At 32.1% G+C, this 18,649-nt stretch overlaps 1 protein-coding gene across 12 annotated transcripts; it reads right to left on the minus strand.

The window, feature by feature from the left end:
* Positions 1-473: 473 nt before the first annotated feature.
* On the minus strand, positions 474-13,364 carry LOC114165794 (probable disease resistance protein At1g61190). 12 transcript variants are annotated; one of them, XM_028050377.1, is made up of 6 exons: positions 13,195-13,364; positions 11,322-11,402; positions 10,973-11,033; positions 1,711-4,814; positions 1,381-1,629; positions 474-1,307 (listed from the first exon to the last, which is right to left on the minus strand). In XM_028050377.1, the coding sequence occupies exons 4-6, from the start codon at positions 4,771-4,773 to the stop codon at positions 783-785; spliced, it is 3,837 nt and encodes a 1,278-aa protein (XP_027906178.1). In that variant the 5' UTR covers positions 4,774-4,814; positions 10,973-11,033; positions 11,322-11,402; positions 13,195-13,364; the 3' UTR covers positions 474-782. The 12 variants fall into 12 exon arrangements, 2 of the variants coding, with proteins under 2 accessions (XP_027906178.1, XP_027906177.1); XM_028050376.1 differs by having other exon boundaries at positions 10,973-11,037; XR_003599789.1 differs by lacking the exons at positions 474-1,307; positions 1,381-1,629; positions 1,711-4,814 and adding an exon at positions 5,088-5,270 and having other exon boundaries at positions 10,973-11,037.
* Between the last annotated feature and the right edge of the window lie 5,285 nt (positions 13,365-18,649).

The following is an 18,649-nucleotide window of genomic DNA, read 5'->3' on the forward strand; positions in this document are numbered from 1 at the left end:
TTTGTGATCAGAATTGTGTATGGTTTTTGTTTTCGTCTGGTTGTTTGTCCTTTAAAAAACTTAAATCATGAATTAAAACAGGAACTTCACTCTCAGAATTTCATTTAATTATATTAATGTCATGGACGTATTAATGTAAGATTTTAAAAGAAAAAAAATGAGTTTAGAAATCCCAAAGGTTGATCCTGTGTGTAGAAAATAAAACAGTACTACTTAAACCTCGTTTTTAATTATGTTATAGTTTTCTCTGAAGATATGTTTAAAATATTTTTTTATTAACCAGTCAGAATTTCAACTTATATTAATTAAAAAATAATGTTGGAGAGTAAAATCAATTATGTGTGTGCATATATATGCAATAATTAATGACTTAATTTATCTTTTAAAACTAAACAATCCTAAAAGTCATTTTTTAACTTAATTTATCTTTTATTTTACTCAACCATACACAATCATTAATTTTATTTTGGTTTTCATATATTTTCTTTTGTTTGTAATTTTTTACATATTTTTCATTACATTTCTTTTATTCTCTGGCATATCATAAAAGTTTGATTGAACTTTTTGGTTATGAAACTCGGATAAAGATGGAATATTGCTTACCGCTTCAGTCGAGAAAACAAACTTTTCATCACTTGTTTCTTGTGGAAATGTTTTAAGCTTCGTACACTTGCCCATACTCAATTCCTTCAACTTTGGGCACTTTATTGGATGTCTCCCCTTGTAGAATTGCTTCATGGTTGGAAGTCCGTACAATCTCACAAATGTTAGTTCAGGAAACTCTAATGATCATTATCAGCTTCTGATGTATCTTTATTTGAAACAATTTCCATCATCCTCTCACAATACAATACTGACATGCGTTCAAGCTTTGGTACATCTTTTGCCACAGAAGCTGGAAACAAATTCCTTAGTTCATGACAATAACTTACATCTATAGTCCGAAGTTTTTTAAAGTTGAGAATTCCATCTGGATCTTTGCTCCACAATTCCTTCAACTTTGGGAGTTCTTCTAGAAGAATAACTTGCAAATTTGTGGCTATCCCACCAGATGCATCTATTTCTTGAGAATCATTGATTTCAAAAATCTCTTTCACAGATTTGCACTTAGAAACTTTCAAGTTAATCAAGCTTTCAAACCATCCTTCCATGTGACTCGGAAAAATCTTGTCCAATTCATTGCATTCTTCAATGCTAACAGAAATGAGACTAGAAAAGGAATCAACACTCACTTTAGTTTGCCACACATCTTTTAACCTATTCATTTTGCTAAGGTGGATTTCCTCCAGCTTAGGAAAGACACAAACCTTCATTTTAATGAAAACAAACAATTATTACGTATAAAAGATAAACAAAAAAACTATTTATACCAATGCATACCTTGTTTTCACTACTTCCTTCAATCTCAAAAATCTGTTCCATTTTAAGACACCCACTTATGACAAGGCTTTTCAACTTCTTCAAACTGCTAGCCATAGGTAATGAACATAGATGTGTCAATTTATCACAATCTTTCACAGCTAACTTTATCAAGTTTTGAAAGTAGAAACTTGACAAGTATTGATCGCTCCATATCTTATGGATGTTGAGTGAGGATAAATTCAAGTTCTCTAAGTTTGGAACTTCAACCTGTAAACACATACACAATTAATATGTTTACAACAAATGAGCTAATTATTTAAATAGTATGAAAAATATGTAATGTCATACTAGTTCACCAAAAAGAGGAGGCGCATTGTCACTGTGGCCATCTTGTTCAATAGAAATTTCTGTGAGACCCCTATTTGTAGTTTGAACCTCTGTCAAATGTGGCCAGCAAGATCTCTCCACTTTGGTATAAAAACAAGTAAATGATGGCAATGATTGGAGAGTCAAAGTTCGTAATTTGAGAAACTCAACCTTACCATAATCATGTGGTATTTGAAGGATCTCCTTTAAAGATTCACATTCACAATCCTTAACACAATCCGGTGGTATTTGAAGGATCTCCTTTAAAGATTCACATTCACAAACCTCAATCATTTCTAAACTAGCTAGAAATTTCTTCATGTTAGAATTACATTTAAAAATCTCACTTGTTCCTGTGCTAGTAGAAATTTTAATTGCGTAGAAGGAGAAGAGACTTTCCAATTGGCAACACATCTCAACCTTGATGGTTTTTAATTTGGCAAATGATTCAAGTGTAATTGGACCACGACATATCATCTTTAAGTTCATCATGTTGCAGAGGCATAGAGATTCCAAATTGGAAAAAATGTTCACATAATTAGACAAATCTGTTGAATTGACATATTCAACATCTTTGTTACTTATGATGGATAAGTGTTTCAAATTCTCAAATCCGTCTATATTCAACTCGTTAACAACATTTTGAACACATATCTTTCCCAGAAACAAACTTTGTGCTGTTTTAAACAACAATTTTATGCCTTTATGGGAGTGAATATCAGTGTCGTCCTTTAGATGCAATGCCAATACTTTGAGTTCTTCATATTTATTGGGCATCCTAAATTCTCCAACAGAAAACATTTCAAAGTCCCCAATTTCAATCTTGTAATCTTTTAACCTGTCAAAGAATAAGTGACTGGGCAAAATTGAAACACACGGGATGCTTAAGTCCACCACTTTCAATTGATGCAAATTCTTTAGCTTAGAAAGAAATGAATTATGACCTTTATTTTCCCCTTTTTCCACCAACATTTTGATCAAGCTTTTTCGTATATACAACTCTTCCAAACACGTCAAATTAGAAAAAAGATCTAGTGGAATAATCTTCAGTTTGAAACAATCGCTGATGTCTAGCATTTGCAACTTATCCAAATATCGTAGCTCAACTGGCAAATTTTTAAGTTGAGATCCAGAGAAACTAAGAATTCTTAATTTTTTAAACTTTCTTAGTACTGATAAATTGCAATCCAAAGTGCACCGCTCCAAACAAAGCATTCTGAGGTTCAATAGGTCTTCAATTGAATATGGTAAGCTTAATAGATGAAAACCAGCCAATATTAAAACTCTCAAATTTTCCATTCTGCTAAAAAAACACTCAGGTATTTCTAAAGATGGTTCATTAGTTTCTATCTGCAAAAATTTAAGTTGAGGACAATTTATGACTTGAGGAAACCCATCTGTAATGTCACTATTGCATAGAGAAATAGAAATGCAACTTTCAAGTTCGGGCCAATCATCTAGTTTTCCATCTCTCAAAGCAAAAATATTGTGATCCATGAGTGCATTACTTAAAGCATCATCTCTGACCATATGAGACATATGGAAATGGATATTAGGATTTTCGTATGACACCAAACTCAAGTTTTTGAGCTCTTGGATCGATTCATTTATTTTTTCACGAGCTGCACTAAGGGAAGAGACCCCTTCAAATATACCTAATCCAAAGCAATATTTCACCAAGTCATTAACCAGGGGTAGGTGACCCATTTGAGCACAAAGTAAGAAAATGAACTTGAGTTCCTTATTTTCTGGAAGGTCATATTTTTTCTTATTAGGAGTCTCCGAAGACTTTTGCCATTCAACCAGACCTTGCTTTTTAAATTTGGCCAGTGTAGGTTTGCTTTCTGACTCAATCCAGTTTTTAAATGCCACTGCAAATGTAACTATTCTTATGGGCAACCCTGTACAATAGTTCTGGATTTCTTCTTTAGGCATAGACATTTTATTACCTCCTCCAATCACCTTCTCAAACAGCATCATGGCATCATTGCCATCTAATTCCTTTAAACAAAAATTTGACTCAACATCAACCTCATCACGAAATACTTTCTTATCACGTGAAGAAAGCAAAACTTTGCATCCCTTATAATCACCAAGAAAATTTCCTTTTTTTAGGACTTTTTCGCCAGTACCCTGTGCGTCGCCGCCAGGATTTGGGTTAGTACCCTGGTTACTTGACATTATGCTTAACTCGTTCTTCTTTCTTAAATCATAATCAAGATCAACCGGAATCCCTAACCTATTCAAGTCTAATCTCTCATGAAGGTTATCCAAGATTATAAGGATGCTCACATTTTCTGTCTTTAACCATCTCCTTAGATAATCAGCTCTTACATTCTCACTTTCCCCTACTAATGGCAATCCTAACACGTGTGCAATATCTGCTTGAATTGTGAGTGGATTGGGATTGACAGTTACATCTATTTCAGCCACCCTATCAAACAACCCCTCATCTTTAGCTTTATTAGCAATTTTTTTTATTAAAGTGCTCTTACCCATCCCTTGTGCTCCATGGAGTCCAATAATTTTCATATTGGGATCTTTAAGTTTTCTCATTATGTCTTGCACAATGGATTTTCTACTATCAAATTCAATGTAGCCAGAATAAGACGAAGTGAGATCAAAAGATGTTACATTCTCTGCATGGGAAACTTCTTCATCCTTGGGGCACTCATCTTTTAGCCTCAAAGCCTCCGGTTCCATCTTCTTTGCTTGTCTGCCCAGTTTGTGTCTATAGTAAGGAAATAAATAATATAAACCCCTTGTCTTCTTGTGACCAGCATTATTCATGTACTTCTCAACCCTAATCTCAAATTCACCCACTTCCTCAAACCATTCTTCAACCCTATCTTCAACAATGTGACCCTTTCTTTTAGCTTCACCACGTTGACGATCTAACCTCTCTTTTTCTTCTCCAAGGCGCTTAACTCTCTTATTTAGTTCCTTAAAATTTTTCGTGTAACAAAAAATGTAGGTCAACTGATTAATACCATGATCCCGCACAAACTCAATTACTGGATCAAATATTTTCAACACAGTATCCATACTTTGAACTTCTTTTTCTGGTACCCTCCTCAACTACATCTCTTTGCCAACGAAACACATAGTGGAAACAGATCAGTCAAGTGATTACAAAAGAAAAGTAAAATATATTTTATTAAATAAAAATTACAAGTACATTTGCATATATTCAATCAAGCAACCACGGTTTACAAAACAAAAAAGCATGAGAAGTTTAAAACAGTAAGATATTAAACTTTGAATATATATATATATATATATATATATATATATATATATATATATATATATATATATATATATATATATATATATATATATATATATAAAGCCAAATACTAGCTAAGACAATGGTTAGTATTTGCTTTAAGAAATACATTGGACCCTCTTTTTAATAAAATTGATGGTTTTGATTTATCATTGCAACCTTCCAAGCAAATCGTAATTTGCAGAGCACATATTGCTACCCCCAGGGCTGAATTGATCACCATGTCATTGGAGAGTAAATGGTTAAATTCGTCCTTGAAAATGCAAGATAGTAAGTTAACTCATTAGCTGATGAACAATAAGAACGTTCATGTTTGACCAATGGTAATTAGTATACCAAACTTTACACCAAGGCTATCAAAATTAACATTCCTATCTGTTAGATAATCTTAAATTAATAATTAGGTTATTTTATTTTAAACATAAGTGCAGTATCTTTAAAATAATAGATTTGGGTAGTTTGTTTTTATTAGATTGTTGAAATATCGGATAGTTTAGATTGCTGAAATATTGGGTTGTTCTATTATATTCGGCTAGTGATTATGGTGGTTATTTATATGTTGTACACGACTATTTTAAAAGCCAATCACAGTTCAATAAAAAACAAAGTGGTACCAGAGCTCTTATGCTCTAAAACCGTGTGAGAAAAATAGTGTGTACTTGAGTGCTTAAAAAAAATAAAACGAGTAATGACAAAAGTTGTTAATGATATGACCGTGCCATTATGATAATTGGTGTTTATGAATGAAGACCCTTATGGGATCTTAAGACATATGAAATATAGTTATGGGATCTTAAGACATATGAAATATAGTGGAAAGTGGCTACCAAGAATCTGTGGAAGACGAAAACCAGACGGAGGTTGCCGCATTGAGAAAGACGTGAGTGAAAAATAAATCAGCTTTGTACTCATTGTACAATGTGGTGGACGAGTCAGGCTTCGAGAAGATTGCAAACGTTGCATCTTCAAAAGAAGAAAGGAAGATTTTGGAGGTTGCATACAAAAGAAGCGACTGCGTCACACAAGTCCGGCTACAAACCCTCATAGGAGAATTTGAATGCTTGAAGATGAAGAACATAGAGCGGGTAACCGAGTACATAACTCGAGTAGGGAAGGTGACCAATCAACTCGACAGGAACGAAAATCCAGTGCCAGCAAGTCAGATTATGAAGAAAATCTTGAGATCCTTGACATATATTTCGAGAGCATAGTTATGAAGATCACTGACAAATGTTTTGAGAGCATCGTATACACTATCGGGTTAAATGACTTTTCAATCCTCTCCGTGTCTGATTTAATTTTGACACAATTTTTTAATAATTAAAATCTTTTTTAATACATTTTTTATAATATTAAAATTAATTAAGTATAAATATTTTTACAAAACTAAGTATTGATATCTATATTAAAATTTAGTAATAAAAGTCATTTTATTAAGTCATTTTTAATAAAAAAAATTAGTATCACATTCATACAAATAAAAAATTTGGTTTAAAATTAGTGAGAGACAATATTATTTTATTTTGAAAAAAGAAAGAGTAATAATTAAAATAACATGGGTTAATAATATACAACAATATAATATGTTAAAAAATCATTTTTAATAAAAAATATTAGTATAATATTTATACAAATAATAAATTTTGTTTGAAATTGGAGAGAAACAACATAAATATCAGTACTTAATTTTATAAAAATATTTATACTTAATTAGTTTTAATTTTATAAAAAATGGATTAAAAAAAATTAGGACAAAATTGAATCATAAACACATAAGTAGTGGCTAAATTGAATTAAGAAGACATAAATGGAAACTAAATTGAAATCAATACAATGACATTTGATGAGTGACACTAACACACGGCATTGCCTTGCCACTGGCAATGCTTGTGTCACACCAGGGACTTGCTAGATTCCATTCAAACTTCACATACTCAATGGAAATTGTTCGACTCTTTAGTAGCTTTCTGTTGATTGGCAATCACAATGTATTCTCATTTCTAGTGGAATGTTTGCTAAGAAGTTCGTCAACTACTCAACTTTATTATCAGTCATTTGATCTAAAAATAATTGTTTGCCTGACTAATCTCCATGAAATCACACTACCCCCAAGTGTGAACCTATTACCACAATTGGATTTTGTCTCGTCTGAATCAGAGATTTAGATAGCATCATTGTGCCCTTCTAGTATAATAGGAAATCCACTATATTCAATGGCATATTCCATTTAATCTCTTAAGTATCTCATAAGTGCATCTCAATATTCCTAATTAGAATATTAAGTATATCTTCTCAGTCTACCTACTACATAAGCAATATATGGTCTAGAAGGGTCATCAAAAACAGTAAGCTTCCAATTATATGGGCATATTGAGGTTGAGAAATATACTTTTCTTTATTTTTCGTAGTATCATAAGGGATATTCACTCATTTATAATTTATAAATTTTCGTAAGTTTCTCAAGAATAGTTTTCAGATAGTAATACTATCACCTTTCCTTATGATTCTAACTTCTTAAATCATATTCGCTTCACCTAAACACTTATATCTCAAAATAAGATTCTTATACAATTTAGTTTTATAAATTATCTCATTGCATATATCAATCATGAGAGGTGAAAAACCATAACAAATAATTTTTTTTAATGGGATTAGATTCACTAGGGGTGAGGAAAATTCTCTCTAATAATTAAGTAATATCATCCTAAACATTAAAAATGAACTAATAGCCTTTAATTTGGAGTTAGATAGGATAACATTACCTTAAATCCCACACAATGTCCACGTGGCACTCAAGTGCCTGATCATGACTAGAGTCAAACCATATCTACCCTACAAGTATCCATCTCCGTTGAGGGTCTATGGCAACTTCATTCTCAAGATCATAGCCAACTCCATTTCTATTTACAAAAGGATCTATGTTTAAGACAGCCAGGACTCTTAAGTCAGGGGAAGATGGAAAACCATAAAATTAAAGGAAAATATATCGGTATTCAAGGTAGAGAAAGACAAAGAATAGCTTGAAGGTACATGAGTGGTACGTTGTTGTAGGCATATCAATATGGTTCTTGTAGACTTTTAACTTGGGGGCATAGGAATTCATGTTCAGGCTTCCAGCGTTAACCACATTCTTCTTGCTCTGCATCAAGTCAAGGGTGGAATTCCCTCTTACACGTTGCTTGCATACGTTGTTATAATATAATAGATATTAATGTAGTGCAGTGGTGGGGTTGCATAAATTGAGTAAGGGGAATATAATATTAGGGACTATGCCTATGCTAATCATTATTACAACTATGATTAAGAATATGGAGTATTATAAGAAAGCAGGTGGGATAACGAAACAGACCAAGCAGTAGGAGAATTGGTTATGCAGTCACTGATTACAGAAGCAGAATTGGTTGCTGTTATTGGCATGTACAGTTTTAGGTGTGTTGGTAAAGATGCATATTTATGGTCTTTTAGTTAGTGATCATAATATTGACATAGATCGTGATCATTTGTTTTGTCGGACTTGATTGTTGAAGTAATGATGGTAAGCTAATCTATTAAGTGATATATGTTCTTTTTTATAAGGTTTAGAACACTTCTCAAATGTTTATTTTTAATTTAATTTTATATTTTATGATAAAAAAAATTTCATTTCTCTTTACTAATTCGGCATGTGACGGAATCAGATCTTTAAAGGCTTTTTTTTTATTTATTTCAAGTTTCTTTGACCAAAATATTGTAAAAATCAGGTTCCTTTGATCAGAAAATTGTAAAATAATGTGTGTTTATTTTTTTTTAAATAGAATCAAGTCATTATGGAGGAGGACGACTTAGGACGACATTCAGGGTGAAGTCGTCCTTCCCAGACCAGTTTTGCTTTTTTTTTTTTTAAAGTAATGTCGTTGTATTTTAGAACGACTTTTATTTAATTGAAAAGTGAAATCGTTCTCTAACATGACGACTTTATTTTTTTTTTAACTTTTCAGTTTTAAATATTTTTAATTTTTTTTTCAAATTTTTCACTTTTTTAAATATTTCAGATTATTTTTTTCCTTTTTTTTTAATTCAAGGGTTTTGATTATTTTGCTTATGTTCTTTTTCAGTTTTGATTATTTTTTCTTTTTTCTTTTTTAATTTTTGTTATTTGTCCTTTTTTTTGTTTAATTTATCAGTTATTAATGTTTTTTGAATTTGTAATTATTCTTACATTAATTGGAAACCGGTGTGGCAGAGAACGGTTTTGGTTTCATTAAATAGAAACCGGTCCTGACGCGCACGGTTTTGATGGTTTCATTAAATAGAAATCGGTCTTGGTGCATAAAGTTTTATGAGGACATCAGTCCTTATCATCACGGTTTTGCCATGAAAGTAAAAAATAATCAAAATTCATTATTTACGAAAGAAAAATTGAAAAAGTGAAGTTGTTATGTATGTGGGGACAACTTCACTTTTGTCAATAGCACAAACTTGGACAACATTACCTTTTTAAAAAAAATAAATAAATAAACCGATGGGGTGGACAACGACTTCATTCCCAATGTCGTCCTCTACACTAACGACTTAATCCATTCTGACAAAAGAAAAAAAAGAAGAAACTCATTTATACAATTTTGACTTGGGTTAAATATGTTTTTGGTTCCTTAAGTTTGAGTGAATTTTGGAATTAGTCCCTCATCAAAACTTTATACCAATTTAGTCCTTCATCTTTCAAAATGCGTGAATTTAGTCCTTTTAACCAAATTTTGTTAAGTTTATTTGAGGTTTCAAGCGCATTTCATGATAGTATTTAAGTTAACATTGAAACAAAAATGTGTCAAACAGTGTAAATAATTTAAATACTATCATGAAATGTGCTTGAAACGTCAAAAAAACTTAACAAAATTTGGTTAAAAGGACTAAATTCACACATTTTGAAAGATGAAGGACTAAATTAGTTAAAAGTTTTGATGAGGGACTAATTCCAATTTTGGCTGAAACTTGAGGAACCAAAAACATATTTAACCCTTTTGACTTTCAATCCACCCAAAATACAAAAAAACCGATGCTTAAAACATAAAAACCACAGGATTTCTACTTTTCTTTAAACATAGAAAACCCAAGGAATTTCTTCCTTCGTCTTCTCATATAGGGGTTAAGGCATCCTACTCCTCTCACTCACGGTTGTATCCTTTGCCCTGCCAGTACTATCTGCGGCGACGCCGACCATTATCGGAAGCTCGTCGATGCAGGTGCAAGTCGTCCAGCCATTGCAAGTCGTCCAGCTTACAAAATGTTCCTCTAATAATAATTAGATCTTTAGTATCAAATTTTGGAACACCTTAATTTACGTTTTTCGAATGGCGCCGTGCAGTCCTGTGATACCGTCTAGTGTCGTATCAGCATACAACCCCTGATTTGACTTCGTTAGGCCACCTAATCTTCTAATCCAAATCATTTTATCTTCTCTTTAGTGAAAAATTATTGTTTGGTTCGAAATAGACCTTATAAATAGAAGATTGGATGATTGTAACGCAATTAATCAAGTATCACAAAAAAGCTCAAATCAAACCGCTTAAATATCATAACACAATACAATTTATAATCATCTCAGTCAACCAAATGTCAGTGGCAAAACAAATCAAACATCAAAACCCACTCGATATCAAAATCAAACAAGTGTAATCAGTGATCATACACATTTAAGACAAATTCAACACACATAATTTCAGTAAGCAAGAAAAAGACTAGTTTCTCATACCATCAAAGGACAATTCAAAATTCTAAGAATACCGAAGTCACCTTCAAACTCGCAATAAAGCTCTACCTCGATATAGAGACAACGTAAAAATGATCGGACCAAACAGAAAAGGGTTACTGGTTAATAAAGAATGAAAATAAAGACTCTAGAAATAAATGCAAACCAAGAAGATCACATACATTGCCCAAAACTATTTGGATATCGAAAGAGTTGAAATTTTAACTTACCCGAAAGAATGTTTTGTTCAGTTAGATTTGAAAACGGTCTTGCTGCGATCACATCTCCGACCTCTCTTCATAAAGATGATGGAATGAGAGTGAGAAGCTAAATAAAGAAGATGGAGGTTCTAGAGGAGAATGAATTTGGAAAGGAAGCTTTGTGTTGCTTTTAAGGTTGAAACTTTTGAGTTAAGAAAAAAAAAAAAAACAGTTTTTTACTGTGTTAAAACTTCAAGTTATTATTTGGTAACTTCATAATATTTGTATACGTAATATCTTTGTATGGCTCAAATTTCTAAAAAACCGAAATAAAAAATGATAGATTGATACTTATATTTATATAAGCTACAAAAGGCACCTCTGTTATTGAATTGGATGACCTTAAGTTGCTATTATTGCCTTTGCTTGCCACGGTTCCAAATTGTTACACCGAGCAACACTGCAACAGAATAGTGATAGCATGTGAGAAAGAGGAGAGAATTAACAGAAATGATTCCCACCAGCTTTCTTCGATTGAGTCAAAAGACATATTTCACGCACTTTTTTTGAGAAAGTTTCAGTATAGCGTGTGAGCATCGAGAAATAATATTTTCGTTGATCGATGCATTTTATCCATTTGTAATAAAAGATTGTGTTAATAATTAATCTAATATAGGGCTTACTTTTTTATGCTATAATACCTTTTTGGATCATCATACTCAACTCGTTTGAAAGATTTGTAGCCTTAAAAACAATTATGCGTCTGTTATTAAATAAGAATAAAGTAAAATGAAGAATTTAAATTACAGTTATTTAGTTAAAATGAATAAAGAGCATAAAAAAATTAATTATGTCAACTATTGTCACGTACTTAACCCAGGTATTGCGTTTGTCATGTTCCCTTCTTTATATTTAAAAATAGTCAAGGAACTTTGTTCTCCTTTCAAGATAAAATTTTATTCTAACTTTTCACATGCAGGTTGTTTTTGAGGATATGTTAGAGATACCTGACACTAGATTTTTCAAAGGGAGGTTCGTTTTTATTTTTATAGTTGTGTTATTTATAAAACATTACAATGTAAAAAAAGTATGGTTAGACCTTATTCTTTTGTTGGGTAAATCTATTGTTGTGTGTTGCTTATAGATTATCAGATTTACACACTGTATAAATATGTTTGTGTGTATTGATTTGAGTAGAAATAGACTCTGGTATGGAATATATGTATAAATATGATCTTTTCATATTTTGGGTTAACAAAGGTCAGAAGACTTCACTTTTTAATTTTTGTTTAGAAGAGTGATTTTATTTGTGTGATCTTTTATTTAAAAAAAATCAAGTATTTAAAGGTTTTATATTCATATTATATATATATATATATATATATATATATATATATATATATTGAACATGGATTAAGACATTATTAATGTTTTATATTGTTTTATTTATGTATTAGTTATTGTTAATAAAAAGAAAGTGCAACAAAATATTTTGAAAAAACTAAAATAAAAAATACATATTTAGTAATCCCTAAAAGATTTACTTAAAATTTTGTAAAACTAAAAAGCAAAATATTATATAAATCTAAATCAAATTCAAATATTTTCAAGTTTTTTTATTAAGTTTTAGAATTAATGAAATTAAAAATTGTTCCGATTCCGATCCAAGTTTCCGAGGTATTATCTGCTTTTGGAGCATTTTGAATTCTGTTATTTTGGAGTCCTTAGGAACAAGGACCGCGTTTCCGAGGTATTGTCCGTTTTGAAGCAGCATGAAACTTCATCACGGTTTTGTCCTTAAAAAGCACCTCGGAGGGTATAGAGAGGTACGAGTATTTAAATTGCGCTTGACCTCGACTCTTAAGTAAAGTGGGACTTATTGGAATACCAGAACAAGCCCCAGTCGAGGGTAAGGGAAGTTGACCTTTGAGACACCTTTTAAGGACAAATCCATGACAGAGCTGAAACGTTCCAAAACGGACAATATTTCAAGAATACGGTGATTTTTCTTAACAATGGTTGCCGGACGAATTTGGGTAGGAATCAGAACAAAGACTGTATTTGGAAATATGAGTAAAGTTGTGGTAGACCAAGTGTAAAATTCCAGGCGCAAACGTTTCATATGATAAATAAACTAAACATACTTGGTGCCTAATATGCTTCGCTTAGATCAACAAATGAAAAAGATATTACTAAGATAGTGAGAAACCTGAACTTCAAATACAAAGTATGAAGTTTCCATGAGTGTTTACCTGACCACAGTATGAGGGCAACCTAAAGCAACCAGAGACTTCAAAGAAAGCTTCAAAGAGAGCTCTCAGAATGGAAGAAAAAGAATTCTGCACTATTCTTTCTCCTGCAATCACTTCATTCACTTCAAAACATACCAATAATAATGCAGCTGAGAGAATAATGAGTATTTGGTTATAATAAAACATGTTGTCTTACTTAAACATTAGTTAGATCTATCAGATCCAGTCATGACTAGTTAGAACGATTTGAATATTGTTACATGATGCAACGTTCCACCTACTTAATAAAGTAATGAATGATTAAACATCTAATTTATTTTAAGATGGTTGTTGGTATTCAACTACGCAACCCTCAAGAAAGTAATAAATATACCAAACCAAGAGGTATCTCATTATAAAACATATAGCGATAGATGAGGAGAATCCTAGTTCTTATATATATAAAAAATTACATTGGATGTCTTATTCACTTATGTAAAACATATAATTTACGTTGGAGATCACAAAGTCCAACATAAATGATTTGTTTTTCAAACAATACGATGTCTGACATAAATCACTTCCGTCTATTAACAAAAGTTTCACCATGTATTTTTTATGTCTAGTATTTTTACGTCAGATGTAAATTTCATGATTTGAATAACTGTCGGTGATTATAAGTTGTGTAGGTGAGATTCATCAAAACCATGCAAGTATATTTATGACTTTATAATAACTAATCATTTTTTGTTCTACAAAACCTGCTAGGAGGGATTTGGTGTTGAAGAAGATCAAAATTAATCTCCATAAATATCACCTATATGAAGAAATATAAGTTAGTTTAAGAAGAAGAAATATTCACTATGAGAAAACAAAAATTTAGCATTGACCAATCAATGCTAATTAGCCAGTAGAGTGGGATTTGTATATCTAAAGACTCTAAACGGGAATTTGATAGGATTTACTTTTGAAGATCGACCCTAAGTAACATTTACTTTTTAAATTAATTTTTTTATTAAAATATTTTAGTGGCAATATCATTTTTTAAAATTTATTTAATTTAGTGTTAGTTAAGTTAAGTCTAACTAAAATATATTTTTAATATTAATTTGTTTGTGTTACTTTGATACTCACTAATAATGATAATAATTTCAAACAAAAAAAAATCTATGTTTAATAATATAAAATACAAAGAAAAAATAGAAAAAACAATTTTAGTAGACGAAGAAGAAGATGAAGGTGGATGAAAAAACTTTAATTCATTTCAAAGAATTTCATAAAAACTTTAATTCATTTCAACAGCAAATGAACATAAGCAAACATTTTTTTTTATCAGCATATATAAGTACACATAATTAATGCAGTCAATATTTAGCGACAGGTCACTACTTCACCTTTACTCAATATTCGTGACCATTCATCTCTTATAATCTCACATATTACATAGTAATAAATAGGTTAAAATACCTTTTTGGTCCCAATTTTCGTCAAGTTTTTTGAAACAAGTCCTAATTTTGGTTTTGTGTTCAAATAGGTCCCAATTTTCGTCAATTTTGTTCAATTGGGTCCTTTTTTGCTAACACCGTTTAAATCATTAACGGCCATGAACAGTGACTGCCACGTGTCACTTCCTGGTTTTTTTGAATTTTTTTTGTTTTTATTTTTATTTTTTTTATTTTTTTTTTAAATTTTTTTTCTAAATGTCCACATGTCAATCCAGTAGCGTGCCACGTGTCAAAGTCAATGTTCTAAATTCAATTTGGTCCCTATATTTGTTATTTTTGTTCAATTAGGTCCTAATTTTTGTTAACATTAACCAATTTGGTCCCTTTCCAAATTAAAACCAAATTTAATTTTTATATTAAAATTCATATTTTTTATTAAATATCTTTATTTAATATATTAAAATTCACATCATTATAACTTTGATATAAAAATTAAATTTGGTCACATCTTCTATAGGGACCAAATTGATTAATCTTAACAAAAATTAGGACCTAATTGAACAAAAATAACAAATATAGGACCAAATTGAATATAGAATATTAACTTTGACACGTGGCACACTACTAGATTGACACGTGGACATTTAAAAAATAATTCAAAAAAATTCAAAAAAAAATTCAAAAAATAAAATAAAAAATTCAAAAAAACCACAAAGTGACACGTGGCACACTCCTGGGTTGACACGTGTACATTTAAAAAAAAATTTAAAAAAATTTAAAAAAAAAATAAAAAAAAAATAAAAAAAAAAATAAAAAAAATTCAAAAAAACCAGGAAATGACACGTGGCAGTCACTGTTCATGGCCGTTAATGATTTAAACGGTGTTAGCAAAAAAGGACCCAATTGAACAAAATTGACGAAAATTGGGACCTATTTGAACACAAAACCAAAATTAGGACTTGTTTCAAAAAATTTGACGAAAATTAGGACCAAAAAGGTATTTTAACCTAATAAATAATAATGTATTTCATATAAAAAAAAATTGTTTTGTTCTACCTACAATCACGCATAATAAAATAGGAACTCATCCATTTCAACTAGGTAGAACACACAATTATTTTTTCTTTTTTTCTTGAAAACACAATCACACGTAATAAAATAAGGACACATCCATCTTCATCCACTTTTTTATGCCTTCAATCTCCTCTTAATTTTTGCAACATTGGAGTCCGCACCCCGGACTCAACCTACACAAATTATAAAAGCAATTATTATAATTTCAAAAAAATGATTAAAAAAATGTTAATTTAATTATACAAGAAGTATAAGTAGCGTCTAAAAACTTAGACATGACAAAAAAAATCGACTTAAATTGATATCAATAAAACTTAAATGACACTAATATATAACTAATTTGTATATTTTTAAAATTTAGTTCTAAATATTTAAATCACGATTTAAATCTATATCTACATATTTAAATTAAATTTAAAATCTAAAATCCACATTTTATAAAAGATATTTAAATTAAACTTTCTAAAATTTGCATCAAAATTTCGGTCAAAACTGTATCGACTGAAATTTGATTGGACCAATTTGTTCGAATTTTAATTGGGATTAAGTCGATCGAATTTTAACATGGAGAATACAACCAAAATAAGTATATATTTACAAACCAAATAAGTATATGTAAATTTCTCATATTTATCGCTTAAAGTAAATGAATTAATTATCCAATAATTTATATACATTTTATACATAATTTCAAACATAATTAATAACAATAAAATTTACATTACACAATAATTTAATCTAATCCATTACTTCTATAATCGTTTATAAAACATTAATCGCGCTTGTTATCATTTACAAACGACCAAAAATGTCTGGTAATAGCTTACCTCATCGTTGTAATTGATTACAAAAATCTAGATAAAGATAACATATTTTTATAATCGATTACAACCAAAATCGTGAACGTCACACTATTTGAGTTTGAATGTCGTGTTGGCCCTCACCACTTTTCAGACTTGGACAATTGACTAATGAAAATTGCCTGGAAGATACGATTTCTTCTTTTTGAAATCGTGTGAGACCCCACGACTTGCCTTATTTCGAATTTTTATAATTTTTTAAAACAGATTTGTCCATATTCAGAAAATTCAGAAAAAAAACCGGGAAGGGATAGTAACAATACTTTATCTTTCCTCCTGCAATCACTTAAAAGCATTGAGATAACTTAGAAAATAAGTTCTAACAACTAATATTTCCACAGTGAAATGTGACAAAACCTGTGATAGAAGAATCTGAATATAATTATCTAGTTACTTCTTTGAAAATATACAAATACAGACATCAGTAAGTGTTTAATTTATTTTGCCTGAGGTGTTCACATTCTAGGGTGAATTAAAAGCCAACCACTCTTGACTTTGTAATCATTGCTGCAATTGTTATACATTATTATATGTGCTTATGCGATTGGAAAGTTGAAAAATTAAACGTGATGCAGCTTAGATAATGACTTTTAGCTTATAATAAAACAAGTTGCTCTTACTTAAACCATTAGCTTAGAAGAGAGAATTTATTTATGATGACTGGTTAGAAAAACCTCGGAAGCCATTTTAAAATATTTGGTACACAAGGTCAACTTCCACCTACTCAAATGATTAAACTTTTAATTTATTCTATAAAATGGTTGTCAGTGCACGTCTCACGTCCCACGCCGTCTCACGTCCCACGTTTCACGTCTCACGTCCCACGTTTCACGTCCCACGTTCTAAGTCTCACATCTCACGTCTCACGTACCACGTTCCATGTCCATGTCCCATGTCTCACATCTTACGTCTTAAGTCTCACGTCCCACGTCTCACGTCCCACAATCCATGTCTCACGTCCCATGTTCTACGTTCCACGTTCCACGTCTTATGTACCACGTCCCAAGTCTCACATCTCACGTCTCACGTCTCACGTCCATGTCCCATAACCCACGTCTCACGTCTTATGTCCCACGTCTCACGTCTTACGTAGCATGTCCCACGTCCCACATAACACATCCATGTCCCACGTCTCACGTTTCACGTTTCACGTCTCACGTCTTATGTCTCACGTCTCACGTCCCACGTCGTCTTACGTCTTACGTACCACGTCGTCTTACGTTACACGTCTCACGTCGTCTTATGTCTCACGTCTCACGTCTCACTTCCACACCGTCTCACGTCCCATGTCTCACGTCCCACGTTCCACGTCTCACGTCCCACGTTTCACGTCTCACGTCCCACGTTTCACGTCTCACGTCCAACATCCCACGTTCTGAGTCTCACGTCTTATATACCACGTTTCACGTCTATGTCCCACGTCTCACATCTTACGTCTTACGTCTTACGTCTCACGTCTCACGTTTCACGTTCCACGTCTCACGTCCCACGTCGCAAGTCGGAAGTCGCAAGTCCCACGTCCCACGTTCCATGTCCCACGTCCCATGTTTCACGTTTCACGTTTCACGTTCCACGTTCCACGTCTTACGTCCAACGTCCCAAGTCTCACATCTCAAGTCTCACGTCCATGTCCCATGACCCACGTCTTATGTGTCACGTCTGACGTCTTACATAGCATGTCCCACGTCTCACATCTCACATCCATGTCCCACGTCTCACGTCTCACGTCTTATGTCTAACGTCTCACGTCTCACGTCGTCTTACGGCTTACGTACGTCGTCGTCTTACGGCTCACATCTCACGTCATCTTATGTCTCACGTACCACGTCGTCTTACTTTTCACGTCCCACGTCGTATCACTTCTTATGTCTCACGTCTCATATCCCACGTTTCACGTCCCACGTTCCACATCTCACGTCTCACGTCCCACGTCCCACATCCCACGTCCCACGTTCTAAGTCTCACGTTGCACGTCGTACGTTCCACATTTTACGTTTTACGTCCCACGTCCCAAGACTCACATCTCACATCTCAACTCTCACGTCCATGTCCCATGATCCACGTCTCACGTCTCATGTCCCACGTCTCACGTCTTAT

Source organism: Vigna unguiculata, chromosome 10 (assembly GCF_004118075.2).
Source record: "Vigna unguiculata cultivar IT97K-499-35 chromosome 10, ASM411807v1, whole genome shotgun sequence".
NCBI classification, from domain to species: domain Eukaryota; kingdom Viridiplantae; phylum Streptophyta; class Magnoliopsida; order Fabales; family Fabaceae; genus Vigna; species Vigna unguiculata.

Coding starts and splice junctions, on each gene's coding strand:
- LOC114165794 (XM_028050377.1), bottom strand. CDS start 4,773: ATGGATACTGTGTTGAAAATATTTGATCCAGTAATTGAGTTTGTGCGG. Junction 1,630..1,710: donor CTCCTCTTTTTGGTGAACTA/GTATGACATTAC, acceptor ATGTGTTTACAG/GTTGAAGTTCCAAACTTAGA. Junction 1,308..1,380: donor AAGGAAGTAGTGAAAACAAG/GTATGCATTGGT, acceptor ATTAAAATGAAG/GTTTGTGTCTTTCCTAAGCT.